The sequence below is a fragment of the Kogia breviceps genome, chromosome 7 (genome assembly GCF_026419965.1).
Source record: "Kogia breviceps isolate mKogBre1 chromosome 7, mKogBre1 haplotype 1, whole genome shotgun sequence".
Taxonomy (NCBI): Eukaryota; Metazoa; Chordata; class Mammalia; order Artiodactyla; family Physeteridae; genus Kogia; species Kogia breviceps.
In genome coordinates, this window is record NC_081316.1 from 40,913,445 (window position 1) to 40,939,972 (window position 26,528).

At 46.1% G+C, this 26,528-nt stretch overlaps 1 protein-coding gene across 3 annotated transcripts in view; it reads right to left on the bottom strand.

Annotated features, from left to right (window-relative positions):
* Positions 1-6,732: 6,732 nt before the first annotated feature.
* Positions 6,733-26,528, bottom strand: part of INSC (INSC spindle orientation adaptor protein) — a 124,756-nt gene continuing 104,960 nt past the window's right edge. Inside the window, exons 10-13 of one of the 3 annotated variants that reach the window (XM_059069123.2) lie at positions 19,505-19,571; positions 14,740-14,895; positions 13,150-13,226; positions 6,733-7,449 (exon numbers count right to left, since the gene is read on the bottom strand). In XM_059069123.2, the coding sequence (XP_058925106.1) occupies positions 7,321-7,449; positions 13,150-13,226; positions 14,740-14,895; positions 19,505-19,571 (429 nt within the window). In that variant the 3' untranslated portion in view covers positions 6,733-7,320. The remainder of the gene's footprint in view (positions 7,450-13,149; positions 13,227-14,739; positions 14,896-19,504; positions 19,572-26,528) is intronic. The other 2 variants (XM_067039450.1, XM_067039451.1) reach the window with 2 other exon arrangements.

Consider the following 26,528-nt stretch of genomic DNA (forward strand, 5'->3'; position numbering starts at 1 on the left):
TCCTGCTACTTTACCAAATTCATTGATTAGTTCTAGTAGTTTTCTGGTAGCATCCTTAGTATTCTCTATATATAGTATCATGTCATCTGCAAACAGTGACAGCTTTACTTCTTCTTTTCCTATTTGGATTCCTTTTATTTCTTTATTTTCTCTAATTGCTGTGGCTAGAACTTCCAAAACTATGTTGAATAAGAGTGGTGAGAGTGGGCAACCTTGTCTTGTTCCTGATCTTAGTGGAAATGGTTTCAGTTTTTCACCATTGAGAACAATGCTGGCTGTGGGTTTGTCATATATTGCCTTTATTATATTGAGGAAAGTTCCCTCTATGCCTACTTTCTGCAGGGTTTTTATCATAAATGGGTGTTGAATTTTGTCAAAAGCTTTCTCTGCATCTATTGAGATGATCATATGGTTTTTCTCCTTCAGTTTGTTGATATGGTGTATCACGTTGATTGATTTGCGTATATTGAAGAATCCTTGCATTCCTGGAATAAACCCCACTTGATCATGGTGTATGATCCTTTTAATGTGCTGTTGGATTCTGTTTGCTAGTATTTTGTTGAGGATTTTTGCATCTATGTTCATCAGTGATATTGGCCTATAGTTTTCTTTCTTTGTGACGTCTTTGTCTGGTTTTGGTATCAAGGTGATGGTGGCCTCGTAGAATGAGTTTGGGAGTGTTCCTACCTCTGCTATCTTTTGGAAGAGTTTGAGAAGGATAGGTGTTAGCTCTTCTCTAAATGTTTGATAGAATTCGCCTGTGAAGCCATCTGGTCCTGGGCTTTTGTTTGTTGGAAGATTTTTAATCACAGTTTCAATTTCAGTGCTTGTGATTGGTCTGTTCATGTTTTCTATTTCTTCCTGGTTCAGTCTTGGCAGGTTGTGCATTTCTAAGAATTTGTCCATTTCTTCCAGGTTGTCCATTTTATTGCCATAGAGTTGCTTGTAGTAATCTCTAATAATCTTTTGTATTTCTGCAGAGTCAGTTGTTACATCTCCTTTTTCATTTCTAATTCTATTGATTTGAGTCTTCTCCCTTTTTTTCTTGATGAGTCTGGCTAATGGTTTATCAATTTTATTTATCTTCTCAAAGAACCAGCTTTTACTTTTATTGATCTTTGCTATTGTTTCCTTCATTTCTTTTTCATTAATTTCTGATCTGATCTTTATGATTTCTTTCCTTCTGCTAAATTTGGGGTTTTTTTGTTCTTCCTTCTCTAATTGCTTTAGGTGCAAAGTTAAGTTGTTTATTCGAGTTGCTTCCTGTTTTTTAAGGTATGATTGTATTGCTATAAACTTCCCTCTTAGAACTGCTTTTGCTGTATCCCATAGGTTTTGGGTCGTCGTGTCTCCATTGTCATTTGTTTCTAAGTACTTTTTGATTTCCTCTTTGATTTCTTCAGTGATCACTTCGTTATTAAGTAGTGTATTGTTTAGCCTCCATGTGCTTGTATTTTTTACAGATCTTTTCCTGTAATTGATATCTAGTCTCATAGCGTTGTGGTCAGAAAAGATACTTGATACGATTTCAATTTTCTTAAATTTGCCAAGGCTAGATTTGTGACCCAAGATATGATCTATCCTGGAGAATGTTCCATGGGCACTTGAGAAAAATGTGTATTCTGTTGTTTTTGGATGGAATGTCCTATAAATATCAAGTAAATCCATCTTGTATAATGTATCATTTAAAGCTTGTGTTTCTTTATTTATTTTCATTTTGGATGATCTGTCCATTGGTGAAAGTGGGGTGTTAAAGTCCCCTACTATGATTGTGTTACTGTCGATTTCCCCTTTTATGGCTGTTAGTATTTGCCTTATGTATTGAGGTGCTCCTATGTTGGGTGCATAAATATTTACAATTGTTATATCTTCTTCATGGATCGATCCCTTGATCATTATATAGTGTCCTTCTTTGTCTCTTGTAATAGTTTTTATTTTAAAGTCTATTTTGTCTGATATGAGAATTGCTACTCCAGCTTTCTTCTGATTTCCATTTGCATGGAATATCTTTTTCCATCCCCTCACTTTCAGCCTGTACGTGTCCCTAGGTCTGAAGTGGGTCTCTTGTAGACAGCATATATATGGGTCCTGTTTTTGTATCCATTCAGCCAGTCTGTGTCTTTTGGTGGGAGCATTTAATCCATTTACATTTAAGGTAATTATTGATATGTGCGTTCCTATTACCATTTACTTAATTGTTTCAGGTTGTTCTTGTAGGTCTTTTCCTTCTCTTATGTTTCTTGCTTAGAGAAGTTCCTTTAGCATTTGTTGTAAAGCTGGTTTGGTGGTGCTGTACTCTCTCAACTTTTGCTTGTCTGTAAAGGTTTTAATTTCTCCATCAAATCTGAATGAGATCCTTGCTGGGTAGAGTAGTCTTGGTTGTAGGTTTTTTTCCTTCATCACTTTAAATATGTCCTGCCACTCCCTTCTGGCTTGTAGAGTTTCTGCTGAAAGATCAGATGTTAGCCTTATGGGGATTCCCTTGTGTGTTATTTGTTGTTTTTCCCTTGCTGCTTTTAATATGTTTTCTTTGTATTTAATTTTTGACAGTTTGATTATTATGTGTCTCGGCGTGTTTATCCTTGGGTTTATCCTGTATGGGACTCTCTGTGCTTCCTGGACTTGGTTGACTATTTCCTTTCCTATATTAGGGAAGTTTTCAACTATAATCTCCTCAAATATTTTCTCAGTCCCTTTCTTTTTCTCTTCTTCTTCTGGGACCCCTATGATTCGAATGTTGGTGTGTTTAATGTTGTCCCAGAGATCTCTGAGACTGTCCTCAGTTCTTTTCATTCTTTTTTCTTTTTTCTGCTCTGCAGTAGTTATTTCCACTATTTTATCTTCCAGGTCACTTATCCGTCCTTCTGCCTCAGTTATTCTGCTACTGATCCCGTCTAGAGTATTTTTCATTTCATTTATTGTGTTGCTCATCGTTACTTGCTTCCTCTTTATTTCTTCTAGGTCCTTGTTAACTGATTCTTGCAATTTGTCTATTCTATTTCCAAGATTTTGCATCATCTTCACCATCATTATTCTAAATTCTCTTTCAGGTAGATTGGCTATTACCTCTTCATCTGTTAGGTCTGGTGTGCTTTTATCTTGTTCCTTCATCTGCTGTGTGTTTTTCTGTCTTCTCATTTTGCTTATCTTACTATGTTTGGGATCTCCCTTTTGCAGGCTGCAGGTTCGAATTTCTATCTATTTTTGGTGGCTGTCCCCAGTGGCTGAGGTTGGTTCAGTGGGTTGAGCAGGTTTCCTGGTTGGGGGGACCAGTTCCCCTGTTCTGGTGGATGAGGCTGGATCCCGTCTCCCTGGTGGGTAGGTCCACGTCTGGGGGCGTGTATGGGGATGTCGGTAGCCTTACTGTGATTCTAGGCCGCCTCTCTGCTAATGGATGGGGCTGTAGACCTGTCTTGCTCTTTGTTGGGGATAGGGTGTCCAGCACTGTTTGTTGCTGGTCCTTGAGTGAATCTGGGTCTTGGTGTTGAGATGGAGATCTCTGGGAGATTTTCGCCGTTTGATATTACGTGGAGCTGAGAGGTCTCTTGTGGACCAGTGTCCTGAGGTTAGTTCTCCCACCTCAGAGACACAGCCTTGACACCTGGCTGGAGTGCCAAGAGCCTTTAATCCACACGGCTCAAAACAAAAGGGAGAAAAAAGTAGAAAGTCAAGAAAGGAAGGAAGAACGGAGGAAGGGAGGGAAGGAAGGAAGAAAGGAAGGGAGGGAGGAAGAAAGGAAGGGAGGAAGGAAGGAGGGAATAAAGAAAGGAAGGGAGGGAGGAAGAAAGGAAGGGAGGAAGGAAGGAGGGAATAAAAGGAAGGGAGGGAGGAAGAAAGGAAGGGAGGAAGGAAGGAGGGAATAAAGAAAGGAAGGGAGGGAGGAAGGAAGGAGGGAATAAAGAAAGGAAGGGAGGGAGGAAGAAAGGAAGGGAGGGAGGAAGGAAGGAGGGAGTAAAGGAAGGAAGGGAGGGAGGAAGAAAGGAAGGGAGGAAGGAAGGAGGGAATAAAGAAAGGAAGGGGGGGAGGAAGAAAGGAAGGGAAGAAGGAAGGAGGGAATAAAGAAGGGAGGGAGGAATAAAGGAAGAGAAGGAGGAAGAAAGGAAGGGAGGGAGGAAGAAAGGAAAGGAGGAAGGAAGGAGGGAATAAAGGAAGGAAGGGAGGGAGGAAGAAAGGAAAGGAGGAAGGAAGGAGGGAATAAAGAAAGGAAGGGAGGAAGGAAGGAGGGAATAAAGGAAGGAAGGGAGGAAGGAAGGAAGGGAGGAAGGAAGGAAGGAGGGAAATAGGAAAAGGAGGGAAGAAAGGAAGAAAGAAAGGGGAGAAGACAAAATAAAGTAGGGTAAAATACTGTTATTAAAATAACAAAATAATTATTAAGAAGAAAAATTTCTATTAAAGAAAAAAAAAAAAAAAAAAAAAGGTCGGTCTAACCCCAGGACAAATGGTGAAAACAAAGCTACACAGACACAATCTCACACAGCAGCACCCAAATACACACTCACAAAAAGAAAAAAGGGGAAAATAATAGTATATCTTGCTCCCAAAGTCCACTTCCTCAACCTGGGATATTTCGCTGTCTATTCAGGTTTTCCACAGATGCAGGGCACTTCAAGGTGACTGTGGAGCTTTAACCTGCTGTTTCTGAGGCTGCTGGGAGGGACCACCCCCTCTCTTTGTTCGCACAGCTCCTGGGGCTCAGCCCTGGACCTGGCCCCGCCTCTGTGCGCAGGTCGTCCGAGGGCGTCTGCCCTTCGCTCAGAGAGGGCGGGGTCAAAGGAGCAGCGTTAACGGAGCAGTTGATTCGGGGGCTCTGGCTCACTCAGGCGGTGGGTGGGGGGGCACGGATGTGGGGCGAGTCCGCGGCGGCAGAGGCCAGCGTGACGCTGCACCGGCCCGAGGCACGCCGCGCGTTTTCCCGGGGAAGCTGTCCCAGGATCCCGGGACCCCGGCGCTGGCGGGCTGCACAGGCTCCCGGGAGGGGCGGTGTGGAGAGTGACCTGCGCTCGCACACAGGCCTCTTGGTGGCGGCAGCAGCAACCGTAGCGCCCCACACCCGTCTCTGTTGTCCGCGCCGACAGCCGCAGCTCGCGCCCGTTTCTGGGACTCCTTTATGTAGTGCCCTTAATTCCCTTTCCTCGCGCCCCAGGAAGCGAAGAGGCAAGAAAAAGTCTCTTGTCTCTTCGGCAGCTCCGCGCCCGTTTCTGGAGCTCCTTTAAGCGGCGCGCTTAAACCCCTCTCCTCGCGCAGCAGGAGGTAAAGAGGGAAGAAAAGGTCTCTTGCCTCTTCGGCAGCTCCAGACTTCTCCCGAACTCCCTCCCGGCCCGCCGTGGTGCGCTAACCCCTTCAGGCTGTTTTCGCTCTGCCAACTCCAGACCTTTCCCTGGGATCCGCCCGAGGCTCAGTTCCCAGCCCCGCCCGCCGCGGCGGATGAGCAGACAAGCCTCTCGGGCTGGTGAGTGCTGATCGGCACCGATCCTCTGTGCGGGAATCTCTCCGCTTTGCCCTCCGCACCCTGTTGGCTGTGGTCTCCTCCGCGGCTCTGAAGCTTCCCACTCCGCCACCCGCAGTCTCCTCCCGCGAAGGGGCTTCTAGTGTGCGGGAACCTTTCCTCCCTCTCGGCTCCCTCCCACTGGTGCAGGTCCCGTCCCTATTCTTTTGTCTCTGTTTATTCTTTTTTCTTTTGCCTTAACAAGGTACGTGGGGGGGTTTCTTGCCTGAGGTCTGAGGTCTGAGGTCTTCTGCCAGCGTTCGGTGGGTGTTCTATAGGAGAAGTTCCACGTGTAGATGTATTTCTGATGTATCTGTGTGGAGGAAGAGTGATCCCCGCGTCTTACTCTTCCGCCATCTTCTCGCTCCCCCCCTCTTTTTGTTTTCTTGTGAGTCTATTATACGTTTTTGATTTGTGGTTATCCTGTTTTTCAAGTATGCTAACCCATCACCATACCTAGTTGGTTTTTTTCCTTATCTTATTGCATTAGCTAGAATGTCCAGTATGATGTTGAAAAGGAGTGATGAGAGACAATATCTTTGCCTTGTACCTGATCTTTTGTGAAAGCTTTGAGTTTCTTAGCTTCATAGACGATGTTAGCTGTAAGGTTTTTGTAGATAATCTTGAGCAAGTTGAGGAAATTTCCCTTTATTCCTAGTTTACTGAAAGTTTTTTTTAATCATGAAAGGATACTGTATTTTATCAAGTGCTTTTTCTGCATATATTGATATGATCATGTAATTCTTTTAGCCTCTTGATGTAATGGATTTCAAAACTTCCTTGAATTGCATAAAATCATATCACAATAGTAGTAAATCTTTCAGAAATATTCATAGATTTTTGTGATACTTTCAAACAACGATATTGGTAAACCAGCTCTGTGGGAAAAGAAACAACAACACAAAGACTCTGATTTGTAGCATCTTCCAATTTATGTGGTATAAATGCCCTCAGTATTTCCAGTTGCAAGGTACCAAATTAGCTCACTGAATGTGGAGTTGGGAGGAATTCCTTACAACTGTCCCTTGTGAGCTGGTATAAGCCAACTCCAGCACACCACTACTTTTAAGTATACTTTTGAAGAGGTATTTTTCAGTAAAACCTCATCTGAGGATACTGTTTACCAAGAGGTTAAAGAAGAGCAAGCCAAGGGAAACTGAGTTCCTGGGACTTTGGAAACCTTTTGATTTCTCGCTAAATCACTCAGAAATTAACCCATTTATGCAGCTATGAAAACAATATATTTTCTATGCAGTTTTAATAGTTGATAAAGTTTTTGTGGCATGAAAACTTGGGAAGTAAGAAATTAGCCTAAGACATAATTTAATCAGAAAATTCAAGACACATTTCATGTGATTTTATTTATTAAAGAATAAAACTAGAACTTCCAGTATATTCTGTCCAACTATGAAATGCATTTAAAATCTTTTAGAAAGAGCAATTCCAACTTTAAAAAAAGGAAAAACTGCTGGACAGCTAAAATACTCTTGTTATCAGATTTTTAAAAATGAGGCAAGGTTATATAGTGGGAGTAGAGAAAGCAAAAGGAAGTGAAATCACCCATGACAATCTGTCATATTAGCCATTATGCATTTCAACATCTGCAACTGAAAAGTCACAGAAGTCAAAAAATAAAAACATAAAAGACTCCTAAGGACCACAGACTGCCTGATGATGTTGCTATTAATGTTTAGCCCTCTGTTAATTTCACATAAAAAATAAATTAAGTATAAATAAGGAGGTGAGAGGGCTGGTGTGTGGTCAGGTGTGTTCACAGGTATGTACTCAGAGGGGGCTTAAGAATGAGGCCGAATGCCTTTCGTATCCCATACTTGCTACACAAAACTCTCCTCCATGTTGCTGCAGAGTAAGAAAGAGTCCACAAGCCGGGGCTGAACCAGCTGCTGGAAGTCAGAGTCCTGGAGGCCTTCAGGACAGACCCCAGCCAATCTACGCAGAGCAGCCTGAGGAGAAAACAGAAGAGATCAGACTGGGCCTTCAACTTCCCTGAGAGATGCATTTCAGTAAGTGGCTCACATACCAGCCAATTTGAGCTGATCATCACCTTGACGCCTTAGTGATATGGTCCTGTTTGGTCACTTGGTCACCATAGCAACCTTATCACATAGTCACCTGATTTCAGTGGTACCTTGATCACTAAAGGGGATGTCATCTGAACGTTTTCATGATCTTAATAGTCTTGCCATCTAGGTTTTTCAGTCATCTTAGGAAACTGATTGTTTTGAAGATCTTTCATTTTAAGGATTTGGTCAATTTAGTGATATATTTAAGTTCAAGATTTATCTTAGAGACTGGAACTGCCAGAAGCATCAGTGGGATTATATTCTCACTTCCAGGTCTCTATAGAAACCTTAGAACAGCAAGGGCTCTTCATTTACCCATAAATTCAGCAAGGTTCTGAGCAAAGCATTTTGGGATGGGAAGGAGGGGAGAGAGAGAGAAGAAGGAGGGTCATAAAGTTGAAGGAAATGGAATCTCTGCCACCAAGATGGGGATGAACAGGAAAGAGAAGTGCAGGCAGAATGAAACTACTGCCCAGGGCCCCATACACTGAGTGCTGCACTCTTCCCTGAGTACACCATCTTGTTTTACATCCATGTGCCGTTGCTCAGATCTTTCCCATGATGTGAAACCCCTCCTCAACTGTTTTTTAGGTGTTTATCCCCACACCAGACTCTAAGCTCCTCAAGGATAGAGACTGTTTTATTTTTCTCTGTATCTACAAAGGTATGCTGAGAAAAAAAAAAAAGAACAAATGTTGAGTTCTATTGCTAGAGTAAACTGAAACTATAAACGTGAGCTGTGTACCTACCTAGACCCCTTTGCCAGTTAGCTGAGGCCATGCATACTAACTGCCCAATGAATATTAATTCCTTCCATCTCTTCTCAAGCCTGAACACAGCAAGGAACAAGGTGGGAGCTTAAGGATGCCCTTCCCTTGGGAAACAAAGAGAGAGGGGACTATCTTGAGTGGCAGAAGAAGCAAAGGAGGAGGAATGCCCACTCTTACTCAGTGTCGACATAGTATCTCATTTAATCCCCACAGGATACAGCAAGGTAAGTATCATGATCTCCAATTTAGAAATAAGGCGACAGACTCAGAGAGTGAAAGTGGCCTTCCCAAGATCACACAGCAGCCCAACTCCAGGGCCCTCATACCTACACACACACAGACAGGATACTGCAAGCCCAGGACACTAGGTTATACTGAGTACAAGGCAAACATATAGCTCATTACCTAGACATGAGAAGTAATCTATTGCTTAGAAATCGCCCAGTTGGTGAAAAGAGAGGATGGCTTAAGTTGTCTGTTGGACTAACAGACACTGCCATGTCCAAGCTGGTTCAAGGAGAAGGGATATGCATCTCTGTTCACATGAGCAGGGTCTTAGATACTGGCGGCAGGAAGGAGACTCCAGGAGACTGTCTCTAACTAGTGTGTCCTGCCTCTCCTAGGGTATGATTTCCCTAAGGGCTGAAAGGCTGAACTCCATTGCACTTTCTGATTCCTCTGGGATCCAACTGGGAGAAATAACCTTACTGCCTTTGAGTTGTTACAGTAAAAATGGAACCAGGGATCTTCCACAGATATGAGAATATAAAACCATTGATGCATTTTACATCATCAAGCATAAAAATAAAGCAAAAGAGAGGGAAGCAAAAAAGAGACAAAGAAATAGATAGAAAATAAACCCATGAAAAGAGAAAATGTAGAAGAAGAAAATAACAGAGAGACAGAGAAAAAGAGACAGCATCAGAAAAACAGAACAAGAAGGAACTATTAAAAGAGAGAGGGCTTCCCTGGTGGTGCAGTGGTTAAGAATCCGCCTGCCAATGCAGGGGACACAGGTTCGAGCCCTGGTCTGGGAAGATCCCACATGCCACAGAGCAACTAAGCCCATGCGCCACAACTACTGAGCCTGCACTCTAGAGCCCGCAAGCCACAACTACTGAACCTGTGAGCCACAACTATTGAAGTCCATGTGCCTAGAGCCCATGCTCTGCAACAAGAGAAGCCACTGCACTGAGAAGCCCATTCACCAAAATGAAAAGTAGCCCCCACTTGCTGCAACTAGAGAAAGCCCATGCACAGCAATGAAGACCGAACGCAGCCAAAAATTAATTTTTTAAAAAAGAGAGAGAGAGATGAACTTGGGAAAGAAAAGAGACCAAGCATAACAGGGAGATCAAGAGAGAAAGAGATGGTATCAGAGAAAAAGAGAGTACACCCTGGGGGTGGGAGGATAATAGGAGAGAGAGGAGTTGAAGAGGTAGTAGAGATGGGGGAGAGGACTAAGGGGATAAAAAGAATGGGGGAGGGGAAAGAAGGAGAGAGAAACAACCCTAAGGGAGGAGGTAACCTCTAGACAGAGAGAAAAGCAAAAGCAAAACACAAGAGAGAGAGAACTAGAAACAGACCCAAAAAACCACGAAGGCAAATAGATACCCTCCTCTCCCCAGGGTCCTCAGAAAGTGTGCAGGGTTCATCATGAACCCAAATGGTCTCAGAGCACCCCCTCCTCAGCATCCAGGAGCTCAAAGGATCCTTCACCCTTCTGAAGCCTTTTACAGATCCCCTCATGAGCCAAGGTAGCATGACTAGGGCCACAAGACATAAGGGGAGAAAGCATGGCTGGAAACAAGATGGTCAGGGCAAAAAGTCAAGACATTCAGCATCAGGCAGGCCTGTGTTTGAATTCCAAGAGCCTCCCCTTATAACACCTAAAACACAGGATAACACAACATGCTTCCTGCTGGGGAAAACAAAATCCGACCAGGCAGGTCCAAGCCGCAGAGAACTCCCAGGAAGCCTCAAGGAGGAGAATTTTGATATGAGCCTTGAAGGTGGTGCTGGTAGAGCTATAGAGAGGACATCTGCTTGGGACAAGGGCCAAAGCACAGTGTCAGGGTGGTTCAGGGCATTCTGACCCGAGCTGGACAGGGCCTGGAGGCAGTGGACGGCCTTCAGACCCCAGGTCGGTCACAGCCAGGCTGTGAAGGGCTAAGCATGTGGACAGTAGGCCATAGGTAGCAGGGAACCAGGGAAGGGGTACTCTTGGAAAGATCATGATTGTAAACTGTCACGAGGAAAATGAGGCCAGCAGCCACATGAAGGATGGATTCAGAAGGAAGGGGTTCTATTCAGCATCCAACAACCTGTCCACAAGGAGAAATGTAATCCCTTTAGCACCGGAAAGTCCTTCAAGTGATTGAAAATAGAGGCCAAGCCCTTCTGAGTGTTCTCCTTCAAACTAATGATAAAAATGGAAAAGGAATCATAACAAGCCCACGTGTCTGAAAGGAGCTTTATAGTTTCTCAACATTTTCTCAGGCCTATTCAGTGTCAGGCAGTTGCTGGCTGCCCAAGTTGTGAAGATAAGGTAGTTGGGGCCAATGATTATGTGTTTGCCAGGTATTAACTGTCTCCATTTACTCACTAGACCAGACAAAATTAAGGTCTGTGAAGTTGCATGAAAAAAATTACATCTTTACATTCACTGTCCTCTAACTGAAACAGCCTTTCCTTCAGCTGTGTGTGAATGTAGCGACAGATCAAGATGTCTCAGAGGTGCCTGTTACTTGTTCACCAGTAGAAATCACAGACCCTTTTGTAACTGAGCAGGACCATATGGGGCCTTCCTGGAACAGCATCCCCCTCCATATCCTCTATGTGTCTCTTGTCTGTAGAAGAACTTTAGTCTCCTAGGCTTCCCCGAGTTCCAAAGAGTACATTGAATCAGAGAAGTGAGAAAATGCAGAAAGAAAGGAAAATGCAGAAAGAAAGGAAAACAGTCAAGCAAGGTAAACGAATAAGAGTTTAGCCATTAAACAAAGTCAAGGACCTTTAGTTCCTCCTCAGGGGATATAGATAAAATTCTGAGCCATGTCCTTTGAACTCTTTTTCAGATACTGAAACCTCCACCAGGTGGAAGAAATTAACTGTATACTGTCCACATAGACCCCAGACCTGTTGGAACCAGAAGGTTGATGACGCTGACTCCTGATTACCTCATCACCAACCAATCAGAAGTATGTCCATGAGCTGATCACACACCACACAACCCCCCCTCCCTTACCCTGTCTTTAAAAAACTTTCCTTGAAAGGCTTCGGAGAGTTTGGGCCTTTTAAGCCCTATCTATCTGGACTCCTTCCTTGGCAACCTGCAGTACCCACTGCACTTTCCTTCACCACAACCCGGTGTCAGTCGATTGGCTTTACTGTGCATGGGCAAGCAGACCCAAATTTGGTTCAGTAAATTACAGGTTTTGGAGGTACCTTCAATATTATTTGTGCTCATTGCTACTGAAGACTTGAGGCTAGCTTTTAAGGAGCTAATTTAAAAGTATATATATATATTAACGTATCACCTGTTTTGATAGTCTAATAATTATTTTAATATGATTGTTTTCCTTTTAATTCTATATATTTTACTTTATGCATTTAAAAAACCTAATACTGAGAAGGGGTCCATAAGCTTCTCTAGATCACCCAAGGCACAAAAAGGGTGAAGGTTGTTCTGCATGTACCAGAATAAAAGGCCCATCAGAGCACTAATTTTTGTCATTTTCTTCCCCACATCTGTATCCCCAAAGCCCAGAAGAGTGCATGGCTCATAGAATCACTTAGCAAATATTTATTGAATAAAATGTACCACACTTAGTGACCTACCCAATGTCACACAGCTCATTAATGGTACAACCAAGACAGGTGTGTCTGACTGTAATGCCTCCTGCTCCTACCACCGTACAATGCCTGTCAGGAGCTCCCAGAAATGGGATGAGCTCAGTTTTTAAAAAAGGGACTGGGTGAGAAGGGGCTTTATTGTGAAACAGCTTGAAAGACCTCTAGATCCATCCCTTCTCCTGCACAGTCTTTGAGGACAAATCAAAGATCTGGCACCCCCTTCTGGAAGTTAAAGGGCTTTTACAATGGTCCTCCCTGCTCCTGGATGCTTCCAACTGCTCTGCTCTAGGATTTAATACAGCCCAGCAGGGAGGATATAGAGACTAGTCGTGTGTTCCCCATCTGGTGCTGCTGGTACTTTCATGGTGGACCCAAGCATCAAGAGGTTGGGTGGAGACCTCCCAGGATGTGCTAGCTTGGTTGGGGGTGAAGATCCTGGGGACTGGCTGAATAATCCTCTCCCCCATCCTGTCCTGTCCTGTCCTACTCCACAAAGGAGGAGGGAGCTACGAAGCTGGAAGAGAACCAATAGAGGGACTCTATCTGAGGAGGAAAGGAGGCTTTCTCACAGTGTCCGCTTTGGAACAGGCAGAAGACATCTTACCCTAGCTACCACATGCTGCAAGCACCATAGCATCACCACCACCACCCAGCATCCTGCCAGCTGGGCCCCTCTGGTCTAGACCTGCTGTTAGATCCCCCAGGACCTCAAAGGTACTAAGTGTGTGGTAATGGGGGTTCCCCAGGCCTCTGCTTTTCACATATATGACCTCATATAATTTTCATCACAATCTTATGAATTAAGTGAAACAAGTATTACTCTTTTAAAGAGAAAAATGGAAATCCAGAATAAGTTGTCTGGCTTACCCAAGCCTGTTGTGGCATAGCCTGTTGCCCTGGTCCCTGGTCTGCAACCCCAAAGCCCAGGAAGAAAGCTGGGGGAAGACTGGGAACTCACCAGGCAGGCCACCAGCACGGCGTCACTGCTGTTCCTCTTGGAGGGTGAGCGACAGAGTTCAATGAGGCGGGACATACCTGCGTGAGACACGGGGAGACCCTCACACCCAGGTCGGGGTGGGCCTGGCCAGGCCCGACCCAGAGGCGCTCGCATCTCTCACGCACAGTCCTCTGCACGGGGTCCTGTGGAGGGAGGTGGCTGCCAGTCGGCAGGGAAGAGGGCTAAACCTCCCTGAGGAGCTTGTCGGGGAGACTTTCTGCTCCCTCAGGTGTGAATGGACCCCGATCAGGGCCAGGATGAGCTGGAGCATCAAAACCAACGACCTAAGCGTCGGAACTCTGGCCAGGATGGAGTTCGCCCACGGTGTGGAGGAAGGAGACACAGGAGATATTGCAGGTTGTCCTGAGAAAGAACTTCCCATGCAGGTTCTTCTGATTTTACCAGCTATAGTTAACATTTACATCTTTATCAGTGGAACGTCCTAGTACCTCTCCACCCGCAACTGCCCTTGTGAGTCAGAAAATATATTGTGGCTAAGATGATAGAAGACTACAGATTGAGTACACTAATATTTCCTAAGCCTTTACAGAGGAAAGTGAAATAAATGACTTTGCTTTTCAACGCAAATTGACTTTTTCAAACTCTAACAATGGAAAAAAAACCTCATTATAAGATAGTAATGAAAGGTATGCAGACAGATTCTGTATGTATGTATTTATCCTCCATAAAGTCATTTTGGAGCCAGAACTCTCTGCTGCCCCGAGGCCACCTCTTGCTGTCCTCCAAGTGCCTGGATGGTCGGCCACACTGCCATCACCTGCCTCTACCTGGGTGCCCTTTCCTAGCTCTCACAGCCGAATAACTCCCGGAGCCACAGCTGAAGAGTTACCTCCTTGTTACAACATTATTTGAACCACCCAGATAAGTGTGGGCTACTGCCTCTGTGTGCCAATTGTGCCACTGACATCCTTTGAGCATCGCTCCGTGATACTCAAGTGCAAATTTTTCTTTCCATATCTGCCACCTCCATTAGGCTATAGGCCGCTGTGGTTAGGATGCAGTTATAATCAGTGTTATATGCCCAGCACTCAGAACAGAACCTACCATAGAGTGAGTGCTCTGGAAACATTTGTTGGGTAAATAAGTGACTGAATGAATGAATGAATGAGTGATTTAATGAAAGAGTTAATGATGGATACATGAAGTAATGAATGAATTAATGAATGAATGAACAAAAGGATGAATTCATGAGTGAATGAATGTGTGGATAAGTAAACAAATGAGTAAGCAAATAACTGAGTGAATGAATGAATGAGAAAATGAATAAGTGAATGGGGTCCTTGTTAACAGGAAGGCTACAAGTGAGTCACTCTTCTGGCCAACTTAAACCTCTCTAGACTCCTCCTCTCTCTGGCTTCGGCCCCAAGGGAAAGGAGGCTAAGTTGGGGCTTCACCCTGGGCCCCCATGCCAGCATCTCCCAGCACAGTCGGTCCTGCTCTGAGTCCTCCGTCACCATCGCCACCGTGAAATCAGGACTGCTCCCAGCCCCGGCGCCCCTCTCCGCCCCTGACACAGCCAGCACCACTTACAACTCAGCCTCACGGCCTCCCGTGCCACATCTGGGTCTCGGCTGAGACGGGCCAGGGTCACTGCTGCCTTCTGCTGGACTCGCTCGCAGGCCGCCACCTCGGCGGGGGTCCCAGACCTTGGCTTCTCAGACAGCAGGCCCATGATAAGCTGGACCCCTGGGTGGAAAGTGATGAACAGTTGGTAGCTGCCCAAGCAGGGAGACTTCCTCTAGGGGCCAGCTGCATGGAGTTACAGGCTCAAGCACAGGCTGTCAGGATGACTCGAGGCTCTCAACCACAGGAGGAACTTGGACAAGTCCTCCTCTTCTTCTCCTTCTGCCCTGGGGGAGTCTCTGATTCCACATATCAAGTCACTAGGCCCCTGGAAGGGACATCTGGAGGATATCCTTTTAATTTCCTTTAAATGCAATTACTGAGCTTTTACTACTTCCCTGATGCTGTGCTAAATACACAGTAAATGCACGAACCCTAAAACCTCCCAATAGCCTCATAAACTAAGTACTATATAATAATTCACTTTGAGGCACAGAGAGAAGTGAAGTATCTTGCCCAGGGTCACATAGTAAGTAGCTGTGGAGCTGGTATCAGAACTCAGATAATCTGGTTACCCTCCATCACCTCTTCACCTCTGATGCTGGTTGCATCTGAGACAGGTCCAGAGGTAATGGGTCCCCCTGGTGGGAGGTGACGCAAACCTAGACTGGATAATCACTAGATCAAATGTTTTAGAGGGATATCATGTACTGGAAGAGAGTGGAGTAGTTGGACCAAGACATTTAGGCTTGAATTTGGTCTGCTGAGAACCTCTCCACTCTTCCCTGAAGCCAGATCTGTCCTCTGATTGGCCGACAAAACCACACCCACATCCACTCCCACGTCATGCCTTTGCCCATCTAATTCTTTCTGCAGGGGATGTCCTTTTGCCTCTCACACTCCATCTAAATCGTTCCCATCCTGCAGGTTGTAGTAAAAGTCCATCTTCTGTGGGAGGTATTCCTCCGCTGCCACAGCCCACACCCTTCTTTCCTGCACAGAGTGGCACTTGCCAGCTTAGAAATTCAACCAAATATGGCCCACAGGTGTATTTTTGCTTTTTTTCTTGCTTTACACAGTGTCTAATTTTTTTAAAAGTTTTTGCTAATATGCAAATTGGGAGATTTCCGTAAAAATCCAGATTTCTGGCATCTGAAAAATTACTTCCTGATCTGAGAACAGTGGGCCCACATTTCTGCATAACAACAATTTACTGAAGCTTATTATAAGCTTACTCTTTTTTTTTTTTTTTTTTTTTTTTTGCGGTACACAGGCCTCTCACTGTTGTGGCCTCTCCCGTTGCAGAGCACAGGCTCCAGACAGGCAGGCTCCAGACACACAGGCTCAGCGGCCATGGCTCACGGGCCTAGCCGCTCAGCGGCACGTGGGATCTTCCCAGACCGGGGCACGAACCCGTGTCCCCTGCATCGGCACGCGGACTCTCAACCACTGCACCACCCGGGAAGCCCTAAGCTTATTCTTTTAAATGAGATTGATTCAGTCCATGTTGAGCCGTTATCCATTTATATCACCTGTGTGGGTCCTGCAGGTATCTAAGTTTGCAACCTGTAACTTAGACCATAGAACCCGAAGGGTCCTTAGAGTTCTTCTAGACCAACCCCTGCCTCTTCCCCCATTTCACAGACGAGTACCTGAGGTGTGGAGAGAGGAAGTGACTTCTCAAGTTCACATAGGAGTCACTTCCAGGCCAGTACGTCAGTCATGGGCCTCTCCAAATCTTACTTGAACCAGATGCAATTTCTAAGCCTCCTAGATCCCAGTTCAGGGGGCAGTGAGTAACTTAGTTGCAGACCCTGAGGTTATTCAGTCCTGGGGAGGGGCCATTTCTCTCTCTGGTGAGCTGTGTAAGTGCCCCATTTCTCCCTCTTACAGCCTCAGGGAATTCTGCAGGCCCTGCCTTTCTTAGCCCCTATTGGCTCTGCCACTGCAAACTCTGATCCTGGGGCAAGGGGCTTCTCTCCAAACCCCCTCCCTGGCCACTGAATGGAACACGGTCTTCTGGCTTCTTATGCCCACAATGTCCCTAAGACAAAGTCATAGCTATTAATGTCCTGAGTATATATGGCATGGCCTATGGGGACATAAACCAAAATGACAACTTCAGGAAGTGCCACAAGGTTAAGAAATTTTACTAATTCCTCCAGGTCAAGGTTCCCATAAAGAAGCCATTTTCCAAATCCCAGCTTCGTACCTAGAGTCTGACAAAAAATAGCGTCTCATATACAACCAGGGGGTACCATGGGGGCAAGGATTTTTGTCCACTTCCTGAATGGGTGTATCCAAAGTATTCAGAATAGTGCTTAGCTCAAATATTTGGGAATGAATATCAAATGAATGAATGTGAATGTATTCATGTTAGAAGCCTTACAAATGTATAAAAAACAAAGTTTCCTTTAAATGTATACCTTATAAGTCTTATCTAGAAAAAGATAAGATGCAATGAAATTGGGGCTGCCTACAAAATCCAGAATGTGCTTCCTAAGTTCTGGCCAGGCTCAGTACCACAAAAGTTGCCTGAGAGTTGTGGGCAGTTACAGCTTAGAGACTAGGTCCCAAAGCCATGTTCCCTCCTCAACATTCTCTCCAGCTCAGCCCCAACCCCTGAGGAAGAAGCAAAACTAGCTGAAAGGGCAATACTGATGCCACTGGATGGACAAATAAGAGTTTGGACTGCCCTGGCCTGGCTCCCAGTGTTAGGATGACCAGTGGTCAGAGTTTCTGACCTTCCAGGATGGCTCATTCATCCAGCTCCCCACCACCAACACTCACACAGAGTTTAGGGCAGGACAGAGACAAAAGCACCAGGCTTCAGGACACAGCATGTCAGAGTCTCAAGCATCCTAGTGGGAGGACTTCCTTTCAAAGCATAACAAGGCTTGCCCTGTCCAGACCAAGGAGTCCTACTGTCTTCAGTGATCCCTGGCTGAATCACCCCCACTGCTGGTCCCTCAAATCCTGACCCACTTTGGTAAATAGTTTCTTCATCAAACTCTCTTCGTTGAAACCCTATGAGAAAGCCACTGTTTCCTGAAAGAGCAGATACACATAGCACAGAGCTCATTCTGTGCCTGACACTCTTCTAACATGCTTTATATTAATCCCCGCATCATCCCTGCGAGGTAGATATTACTATTGTTCCCATTTTGCACATGGAAGAATGGAGGTCACAAAACTAGTAGGGCATCCCTGGTGGCGCAGTGGTTGAGGGTCTGCCTGCCGATGCAGGGAACGCGGGTTCGTGCCCCAGTCCGGGAGGATCCCACATGCCACGGAGCAGCTGGGCCCGTGAGCCATGGCCACTGATCCTGCGTGTCTGGAGCCTGTGCTCTGCAACGGGAGAGGCCGCAGGAGTGAGAGGCCCGCGTACCACAAAAAATAAAAAAAAAAACTAGTAAATAACGGAGCCAGGATTCAAGCCCAGGCAATCGTTTCCAGTCTTCACAGTCTCAACCACTATGCCCTCCTTCCTCTGCTGCATTACTTTACTGCAGATGTCACGCTTTTGTCATGTTATCACTTTTGTCCAGTTGGGGTCTCCTTCTAGACTGTGTGAGATACTCTAGAACAAAGGCAAGGACTTAACTTCTGTGTTCTCACTGTCCAGCACAATGCCAAGAACCTAGTAGGTCTCAATAACTTTACTGAATGAGCCAGTCAGTAGCACTTTGTAAACCATAAAATCCTCCACAGATGCCAGATACTCCAATCCCAAATCCATTGGCCTATGGAGAACCACTCCCATTGACCACTTGAGCTACAGGCTCTGGGTGCTGAAGGAACAGGCCACAAAAGACACCCCTTCAGCCTCTCAGCCTCAGCCAGCTCAACAAAGTTTCTCATTATTAACCCAATCACATAAAATTAACACAAAATGATGCCTTTCAATTAGTAATAGAGCAATGGGGGATGGGGAATGTGTACGTGTGTTAAAACAGTGGGGCAACCTGGGAGAAGGGGCTTAACAGGCACAGAGGCAGCTGCCTAGGCTCCCCCCCCCTCCCCCCCGCACACTCCTCCTCATTAGCATCTCTTGGTTTCCAACTGGTTGCTAATTGCTCTCCTATTTCTCAGTCACAGGAAGCCCTCACCACCACTTTGTTCCCAGCTGCAAGGCAGCCAGCTGACCTGCCCTCCAGTGGAGAACCTCTTAGATCAGCTTCCGGGCACCTCATCTGAACCCTGGTGACACCCTCTGCTTGAGGTGGGAGTAGGGGAGCAAGAGGAAAAAGATGATCTCAGGTGAGGCATCAAGGGATGCAGCTGCCCTGACCTGATCCCCCACCCTTTGTCTTTCCACTGTGGCCAGACCCAATATGATGAGAATGATTTACAGTTGGTATGCATCCGTTGTAGGAATAGATTTTTACTTCTGGATCATAATGAAATCTGTCTTCCCTTCACCACCCTAACTGAAATAGCAACTGCCACCCTCCTACCTTGGGTTTACCTTATCTTCTTCCCTGCTTTACTTTCTGCATCTGATGTTCTCTTCTTTTGTTCCGTGTCTGCCTCCCACTAGATCGAAGACCCGTGGAAGCAAGAAAACAGCTTACATATTGGCCCGCTTGCCCACATAAGCACATATTCATGTGCTCCTGCAAGTGTGGAGACCCACATGCACAAATACATAGGCCTTCACACAAACACAAGGGCACAAGGTCCCATAGAGCCACATAACCTGTACAACATACACACCACTGAAAAGACATACCGTTCTCCTGAATGATGTCAGAGGCACATTGCTCTAGGACAGACATGTTTGCCAAGATGGTCACAATCTGGAAAAGAGGATTGAGAAGCTAAGAAAATGGGAACACCTGTGTTGACAGGTGAGCCAGGAGCTACAAAGCTTTCCCTTAGCCCATGACGACTTATGGTCCACCTGGCCCATCCTTCTGCGGTACTTTCTTCCATCCTCATGGGTTTCTGCCACTCAGATGTGTTCCCCAGTGACTGATGCCCATTCTTCAGCATGTGGCTCTGGGATAGCCCCCCAGGGGCCCCAGGACACTGCAGGTGAGAACAAGTTCACCTGAGTGAAGATGGAGTCTCTATCATCTTTCTGCAGGGTCCCTTGGCCCCAGGCCCTGAAATGCATACAGAACTGGCAGATTTCTGGCTAACCCCTGCCCTGGATTGGGTTCCCTCCAAATCCCAGCTTCTTGCCCTGATGCTGAACCCCACCTACTTTCAACCCAAAATGAATGGAGACTAAGGTTAAGACAGAGATCATGACTAGGAAACTGAAGGCACCGTAAGCTTCAGGTATTGTATGGAATCTGATGAGAGTTCATGCTCAGCTACACTTTATAAGCCTGTGGGCTGCAAGCCTTGTTTGTCAGGCATGGCTGAAGGGCTCTGCCTGTAGGAAAGGGATGCTGACATGAGGTAAACACAGACCCTTGGTTACAGCCTTGTGGGCTGAGCAGCCAACAGCCCACCCCAACCCCACCCACTGGCACAGTCAAGTTTGCATAGAGAACTCACAGCACAAAACTGGATTAAGGGCAAGGGACCTCCTACAGACCCCAAACTGTAGAGGGTGCCAAACACCACTGGAATATGTTGGAAACGTGGCACCTGTTAACTCAGATGCCACCCATGACACTGCTCCTGACATTAAATGTAGCAAAATGAAAATCCACCCACTTCCATGGAAGTGGACAGTACTCTCAAGTGGTAATTAAAATCAATAATAAAATAAAATAAAACTTTTTCCTTGGTGCAGGCCTATCTCTCTTGAAAGATTTCTTCAAAGCCTGTCACATGGTATAAATGGAGGCTGTGCCAGTTAACAGTCTCCTGACACAGTTCAGGCGGCTTAGTTCTGAAACTGAATAATGCATAGTAATGTGATGTTGACCAACAAAGTGTATTATCTAGATTTTAATTGGTTCAACATTGGCATATTACTCTGGATAATAAACGCCTGTAACAAATCTCTGTAGGAAGGGAAAAGTTTGCCACATTTATAGAATATCTATCTCCTCCGTTCCCCACTAAACACGTGCTAGAAAGGGATACGCCTCGTTAGGCTGGTGTGGCATCCATATGTGTCTGCCCTTCCAGCTCGGACCTGGTAAGGGGCCTTGGTGGGTAAGTATGATGGGGTGGGTGGCCAGGGGAGGGACAGGACTTCCACCAAAAGCTTCATCCTGAAGGCCACTCTGAACCACCAGATATTTTATGAGGGGAGTGACAAAGTCCTGTTTGCATTTTAGAAAGGTAATAGGACTGAAGGAGGGTTAGTCTTTGGAAGCTCTTTTTTCCTACCCTTTTAGGATTCTGAGTGTTTGTGGGCTGAGTGAAAGGAGTTAGAAGAAAAATACACGTAGAAGATGCAGTCAAAAAATAGAAGCTTCCTAAGGGATTTCCCTGGTGGCCCACTGGTTAAGAATCCTCCTGCCAACGCAGGCGACACGGGTTCGAGCCCTGGTTCAGGAAGATCCCACATGCCGCGGAGCAACAAAGCCCGTGCGCCACAACTACTGAGCCTGTGCTCTAGAGCCCGCTAGCCACAACTACTGAGCCCGTGTGCCACAGTTGTTGAAGCCTGCGTGCCTATAGAGCCCATGCTCCGCAACAAGAGGCTACCACATTGAGAAGCCCGAGCACCGCAATGAAGAGTATCCCCTGCTCGACACAACTAGAGAAGCCTGCACACAGCAGCAAAGACCCAACGCAGCCAAAAGTAAATAAGTAAATTTATTTTAAAAAAGAAAAAGCATCAAATATTCAATGGCATTTTGTTTAAAAAATAAAAAATATAAGGTTCCCAAGAGGCATAAAGTGCACAGTCTTATGAGGAAGGAGACACAAGGCCAAGTCTGTACCAAATTGCAGTTCACTTGGCCTTCTCTGGGCTGTGAGCAGTAGCAGGGGGCACAGGCTCTGTTCTCACCACTAAGGGACAGCTCCACTCTAACCATCACCAGCCTGGCCACTGAATAAAGACAGTTGCTTGACATACAGAACCAAAAGAGAAGGGAGGGAGGGAGGGAGGAGGGAGGAAAAGAAAGGTGACATAAAAAAGGAAAAGGAAACCTTTGTCTGCAGCATCAGGTTCATTACACTGCAATTATTAGCTGTGTCACAGGCACAGGTAGGTCTTTGTGTCAGACTAATTTAGATCCTGTTAATGAAAATTACTTCCTCTTTACAGAACCTGTACCCCATGTGGTTTTCTGAGGTGCAGATGAAGTATTCAATTAAGCACAATTTGAATAAATGCCAATTACGCCCCGCTTTGAGTCCCCCCTTTGAAACTTCCTTGTATGTACCCTGGTATAGACAGGAAGGCAGATCAACAATGTTTCTCTTCACAGTCAAGCCCAGGGATGGGATTTTAGGGACAACTGGTTTACCCTGTTGGCCACAAGATAGCAATGCTGTCAGTGGAGAGAGTACAGGAGCCAGACAAACAGTTTTCCCATGGCCCAGGCTAAGTCATGCCTGTCTGATGGTTTTTAATTAAGTCCTATTCCTCCTGAGTGAGAGTCTACTGATCCCTCTGTAGTTATTTGGGGAATCAGAGGGTATCAGCCTCAAGAGAAGTTCTAGGTAAGAGGCAGTATAGCATAGTGGCTAAGTGCATGGACCAACGTATTCCAAATCTTGGCTCTGTCATTATTTTCCAACTGATCTTGACCATGTTACTTAACCTTTCTGTGCCTTGGTTAATGAGGTATATTCATTTTCTATTGCTGCTAAAATAAATTACCACAAACTTAGTGGCTTAAAACAACACAATTTTATCTTGCAATTCTGGGGCCAGAAGTCCTAACTGGGTCTTATGGAGCTAAAATCAGGGTGTTGACAGAGCTGCATTCCTTCTGGTGGGTCTAGGGGAGAATCTATGTCCTTAGCTTTCCCAGTTTCTAGAAGCTGCTCACACTCCTTGGCTCCTGGCACCCCATTGCTCTGCCCTCTGCTTCCTCAGTCACATCTTATTCTCTCTGACTCTGACCCTTCTGCCTTCTTCTTATAAGAATCCCTGTGGTTACACTGGGCCCACATGGATAATCCAGGATAATATTCCTATACCAAGACCCTTAATCATGTGTGAAAATATTCCTTTCACCATGTAAGGAAGCCTACTCACAGGTTTGGAGAGGGGGCATTATTTGGCCTACTACAAAAGATAAAAATAAGATAATAAGACTGTGATAAGTATTAAGGGACAATGTTTTGTCAAGCACCCAGATCATTTGTTAAATAAAATGAATACTATTTGGCCCCGGGGGACAGAGTCTGGAAGGACCCAGGCCTTGAAAGATTGTGTCAAGTACCATCCAGTACAACTCCCAGTGTTGCCAAGATGTGAGGCTGATGTGAGATCCCTCCCAAAGGGAGGCAAGGTACCAGAGCAGGAGAAGCTCTTCCTGGCAGAGAACCCAACAAACTTTGTGCTCATTACTTTCTGTGGCATTTTAAAATCGTTTTTCCTCTGGCCTCCCAAAGACCTTAGGAATATTGAGGCAAATAGCAAATTGAACCAGAGTAACAGGGGCAATCCCATGTCACTGATTCAAGAAGAAATGCCCCAATGTGGTAAGAGGGAGGATGGCAAAGCCTTTGACAATAGCAGACACGTGGAGGAAAAGGTTTACCCTGTGCTTGTTCCGGGAACTCCTGTCCACAGACCAATCTCAGGCTCATCTCACATCCTTAACAATGGCTCAGCAGTCAGCCCCGATCACACCTGGACTCCACCTCTGTGCCTGTCCTTTGCTCTGTCATAAACCGACACTGAGGACCATACCACTTAGAAGACAAGTGAGGAACATCCAGGATACCCAAATAGAGGCAGGTGCTCTGATCTGATAGAGCTTATAATGCAGAAAATCTGACATTTTTTTTTTTTTTTTTTTTTTGTGGTACGCGGGCCTCTCACTGTCGTGGCCTCTCCCCTTGCAGAGCGCAGGCTCCGGACGCGCAGGCGCTGCGGCCACGGCTCACGGGCCCAGCCGCTCCGCGGCATGTGGGATCTTCCCAGACCGGGGCACGAACCCGTGTCCCCTGCATCAGCAGGCGGACTCTCAACCACTGCGCCACCAGGGAAGCCCCTGACATATATTTAATGAAAAGTTATGATTGCTTTTATGCTGTGCGGTAATTAGGACAAAAAGGCCAAGAGTTCATAGAATTGAAATTAGAATTACTCTTTAACTGCTGATGGAATATTGAAATTTCTACTGTCACTGTGTTAACTCTCTAAAGCTCTGGCAACCATGTCAACTGCAGCCCTGAGACCAGCCAGCAGAGGAAGTCCCACTGCTTCACTGTCCTGCCCTCTTCCCTCCACACCACTTCCTCCATCAAAGAGCAGAAAGAATCAACACAAGAACAGTGGTCTGAAGGATGAAGGGCTTGGAGAGAGGGAGGGTGTGGTCTCTTTGAACATACTTTCTTCCTCAAGGCCAGCGAGGCAAGGTGGTCCAGGAGAAGGCCCAGCCCGCTCCCTCCCTCTGATAGGCATGATCAGGGCCCCAGGAGCTGAGAGGGCTGGACAGGCGTGGAAACCAGGAGGGCACCTGCCTAGGCCCCGAGACAGACACCCTCTGTCCCTGGTCTTCTCACAGACACCCTCCCACCCTCTGTTCCCTGGTCTTCTCACAGACAGGCCTGGCTTTCCCTCCTCACTACCAAAGGCGCGAGACTGGAGGGCTGAGCTCTGTGCTTAGGAGAGAGAGCCACAAAGGCCATAAAAATGCCTTAGATGTAGGTGCCAAGCTGTTGGTAAACTAAGCCAAAACACTCTCCCTGGGGATTGCATCGAGTTTGAGGTGTCAGTCTCACAGTATTAGAGAGCATGTAAACGCCAGACCATGTTCTCTGGGCTTAGTTTTCCCTTGGGTTTATAGGGAGAGGTTCCTGGAGCAAATCAGGACTGGGTGTTGTGATCCTGGGTTCCTCCAAGCCTCTCTGGATCGGTAGATAGGCATATATAGTCATATGCAAACAAACACCACTGCTTTAAGTGGCTTATAGTCTCTCTCTCTCTCTCTCTCTCTCTCTCTCTCTCTCTCTCTCACACACACACACACACACATATACACACACACACACACGCATGCACACATATACAGTACAACCTGCAGAAACTGACACACAGATTGAAACAACACACACCATGCAGTGACTCATGCCATGTTACACTCACCACCACATTAACCACATTTCCTGACTCTACCTTCCTGCCCCAATCAGATTCCTGACAGTCTCTGTCTGGACCCATCCCAATCTCTGGTTCTATCAGAGACCCCTGGCCTGCTCATTACTGAGTATCTCTTTGGTTCTAACTACTTTACGAGCATTATGCCATCTAACCATCATAATGACACAAGGAGGGAGAAAATATTAGTATCCCTATTTCACAGATGAGGGAATTGTGGCTCAGAGAGGTTAAGCAATTTGTCTAAGGTCACACAGCTAGGAAATGGAGTCAGGATTTGAACTTAGGTCTGCCTGAACCCAAAGCCTGTACTGTTTCTACCATGTCATATATGTATGTGATCGGGCTGTATAAACTATAGAGGGCTTTTGCAATGTAAGTCAAAATTGCAATCCCTGGTAACTGACATTTCTGATAAATGGACTCCTGATAATGGTATTCACAGCGAGGGCTCAGAAATGCTACAAAATCTGGACATTCTAAAATGCCAAGCAGACAATGTGTCTTCATGGGAAGTGAATATACCAGCACCGTTCACCTCTGTGAAAGCAATTAATTTCTAAAGGCCATAAAGTCATGTTTAGTGAAAGTCTCTGCTGTGGCTTAGACAGGATAACCGCACCCCTTTCACCCTAGGTTGTCACAGCTCGAAGGACAGGGCAGAGGTGAGCCAGCCCTTTCCCCCCACCCTATTATCATGCCTGTAGCTGGATGCCCTGGGCAGCATGACCCCTAGAAAATACTTCCTGGGGATGAAAACACAGGCCACAAAGGGCTTGTTAGGCAGGAAGTGCTTCTGGATGCTTGACTACATCCAGCTCCCCTAGATTAGCAGAGGGGCGTGGAAGAGCCCCTCTGCTTAATTTGTTGGACAAATTAAGTGGACTCAGTTTGCTGGGTTGATGGAGGGGTTCTCGCTGAGATGTTCAAAGGGAGGTGGACAAATATAGATCCAAGACCCAGAGGCTCTGCACAGCACTGGCGTCATTGGCAGACGCATTACCGGAAGCCTCCTGGGCATTTAATCTCCTAAGTGTTTCAGGAGGCGTAAGCACTTCAGAGTCTAATTCATCTTCTTTGTCTTCATTACTGGGGGCCCTCTGATCACCTTAATCCTCCCTCTGCCAAAGGAAAGAGCCATTTGTTTCTTTAATGGGTCTTCTCTCACTAGCTAAGTGGTTGCTCTGAGTCAGGGCTGAAGGTGAGGCCATCCTGAGGACAGAGGAGAAGAGCCTGGCTCAGCCGTGGGAAGGTGGGAATGGGGCGGCGGGGGTGGGGGTGGGAGGTCGGGGGAGATGGGGGGGATGACGGAGACAGGGCGGTGGGAGAATGTGGCAGGAAAACGCCTGACTCCAGATTCAGAAGGAACTGCCATCTGCATAGAGCTTGACTACATTCTCCATTCTCTCCCCACCCTGAGCCCCTCCTTCCTAGGAATCAGTGAGGTTCCAAGAGGAGGCCAGTCACTCCTTAGGATGAAAAAGGGTGTGTACACGTAGAGCCATGGGATGTCGAAGCTGGAGGAGACCATCCCACTTTACAGATAAGGACACTCCCCTCT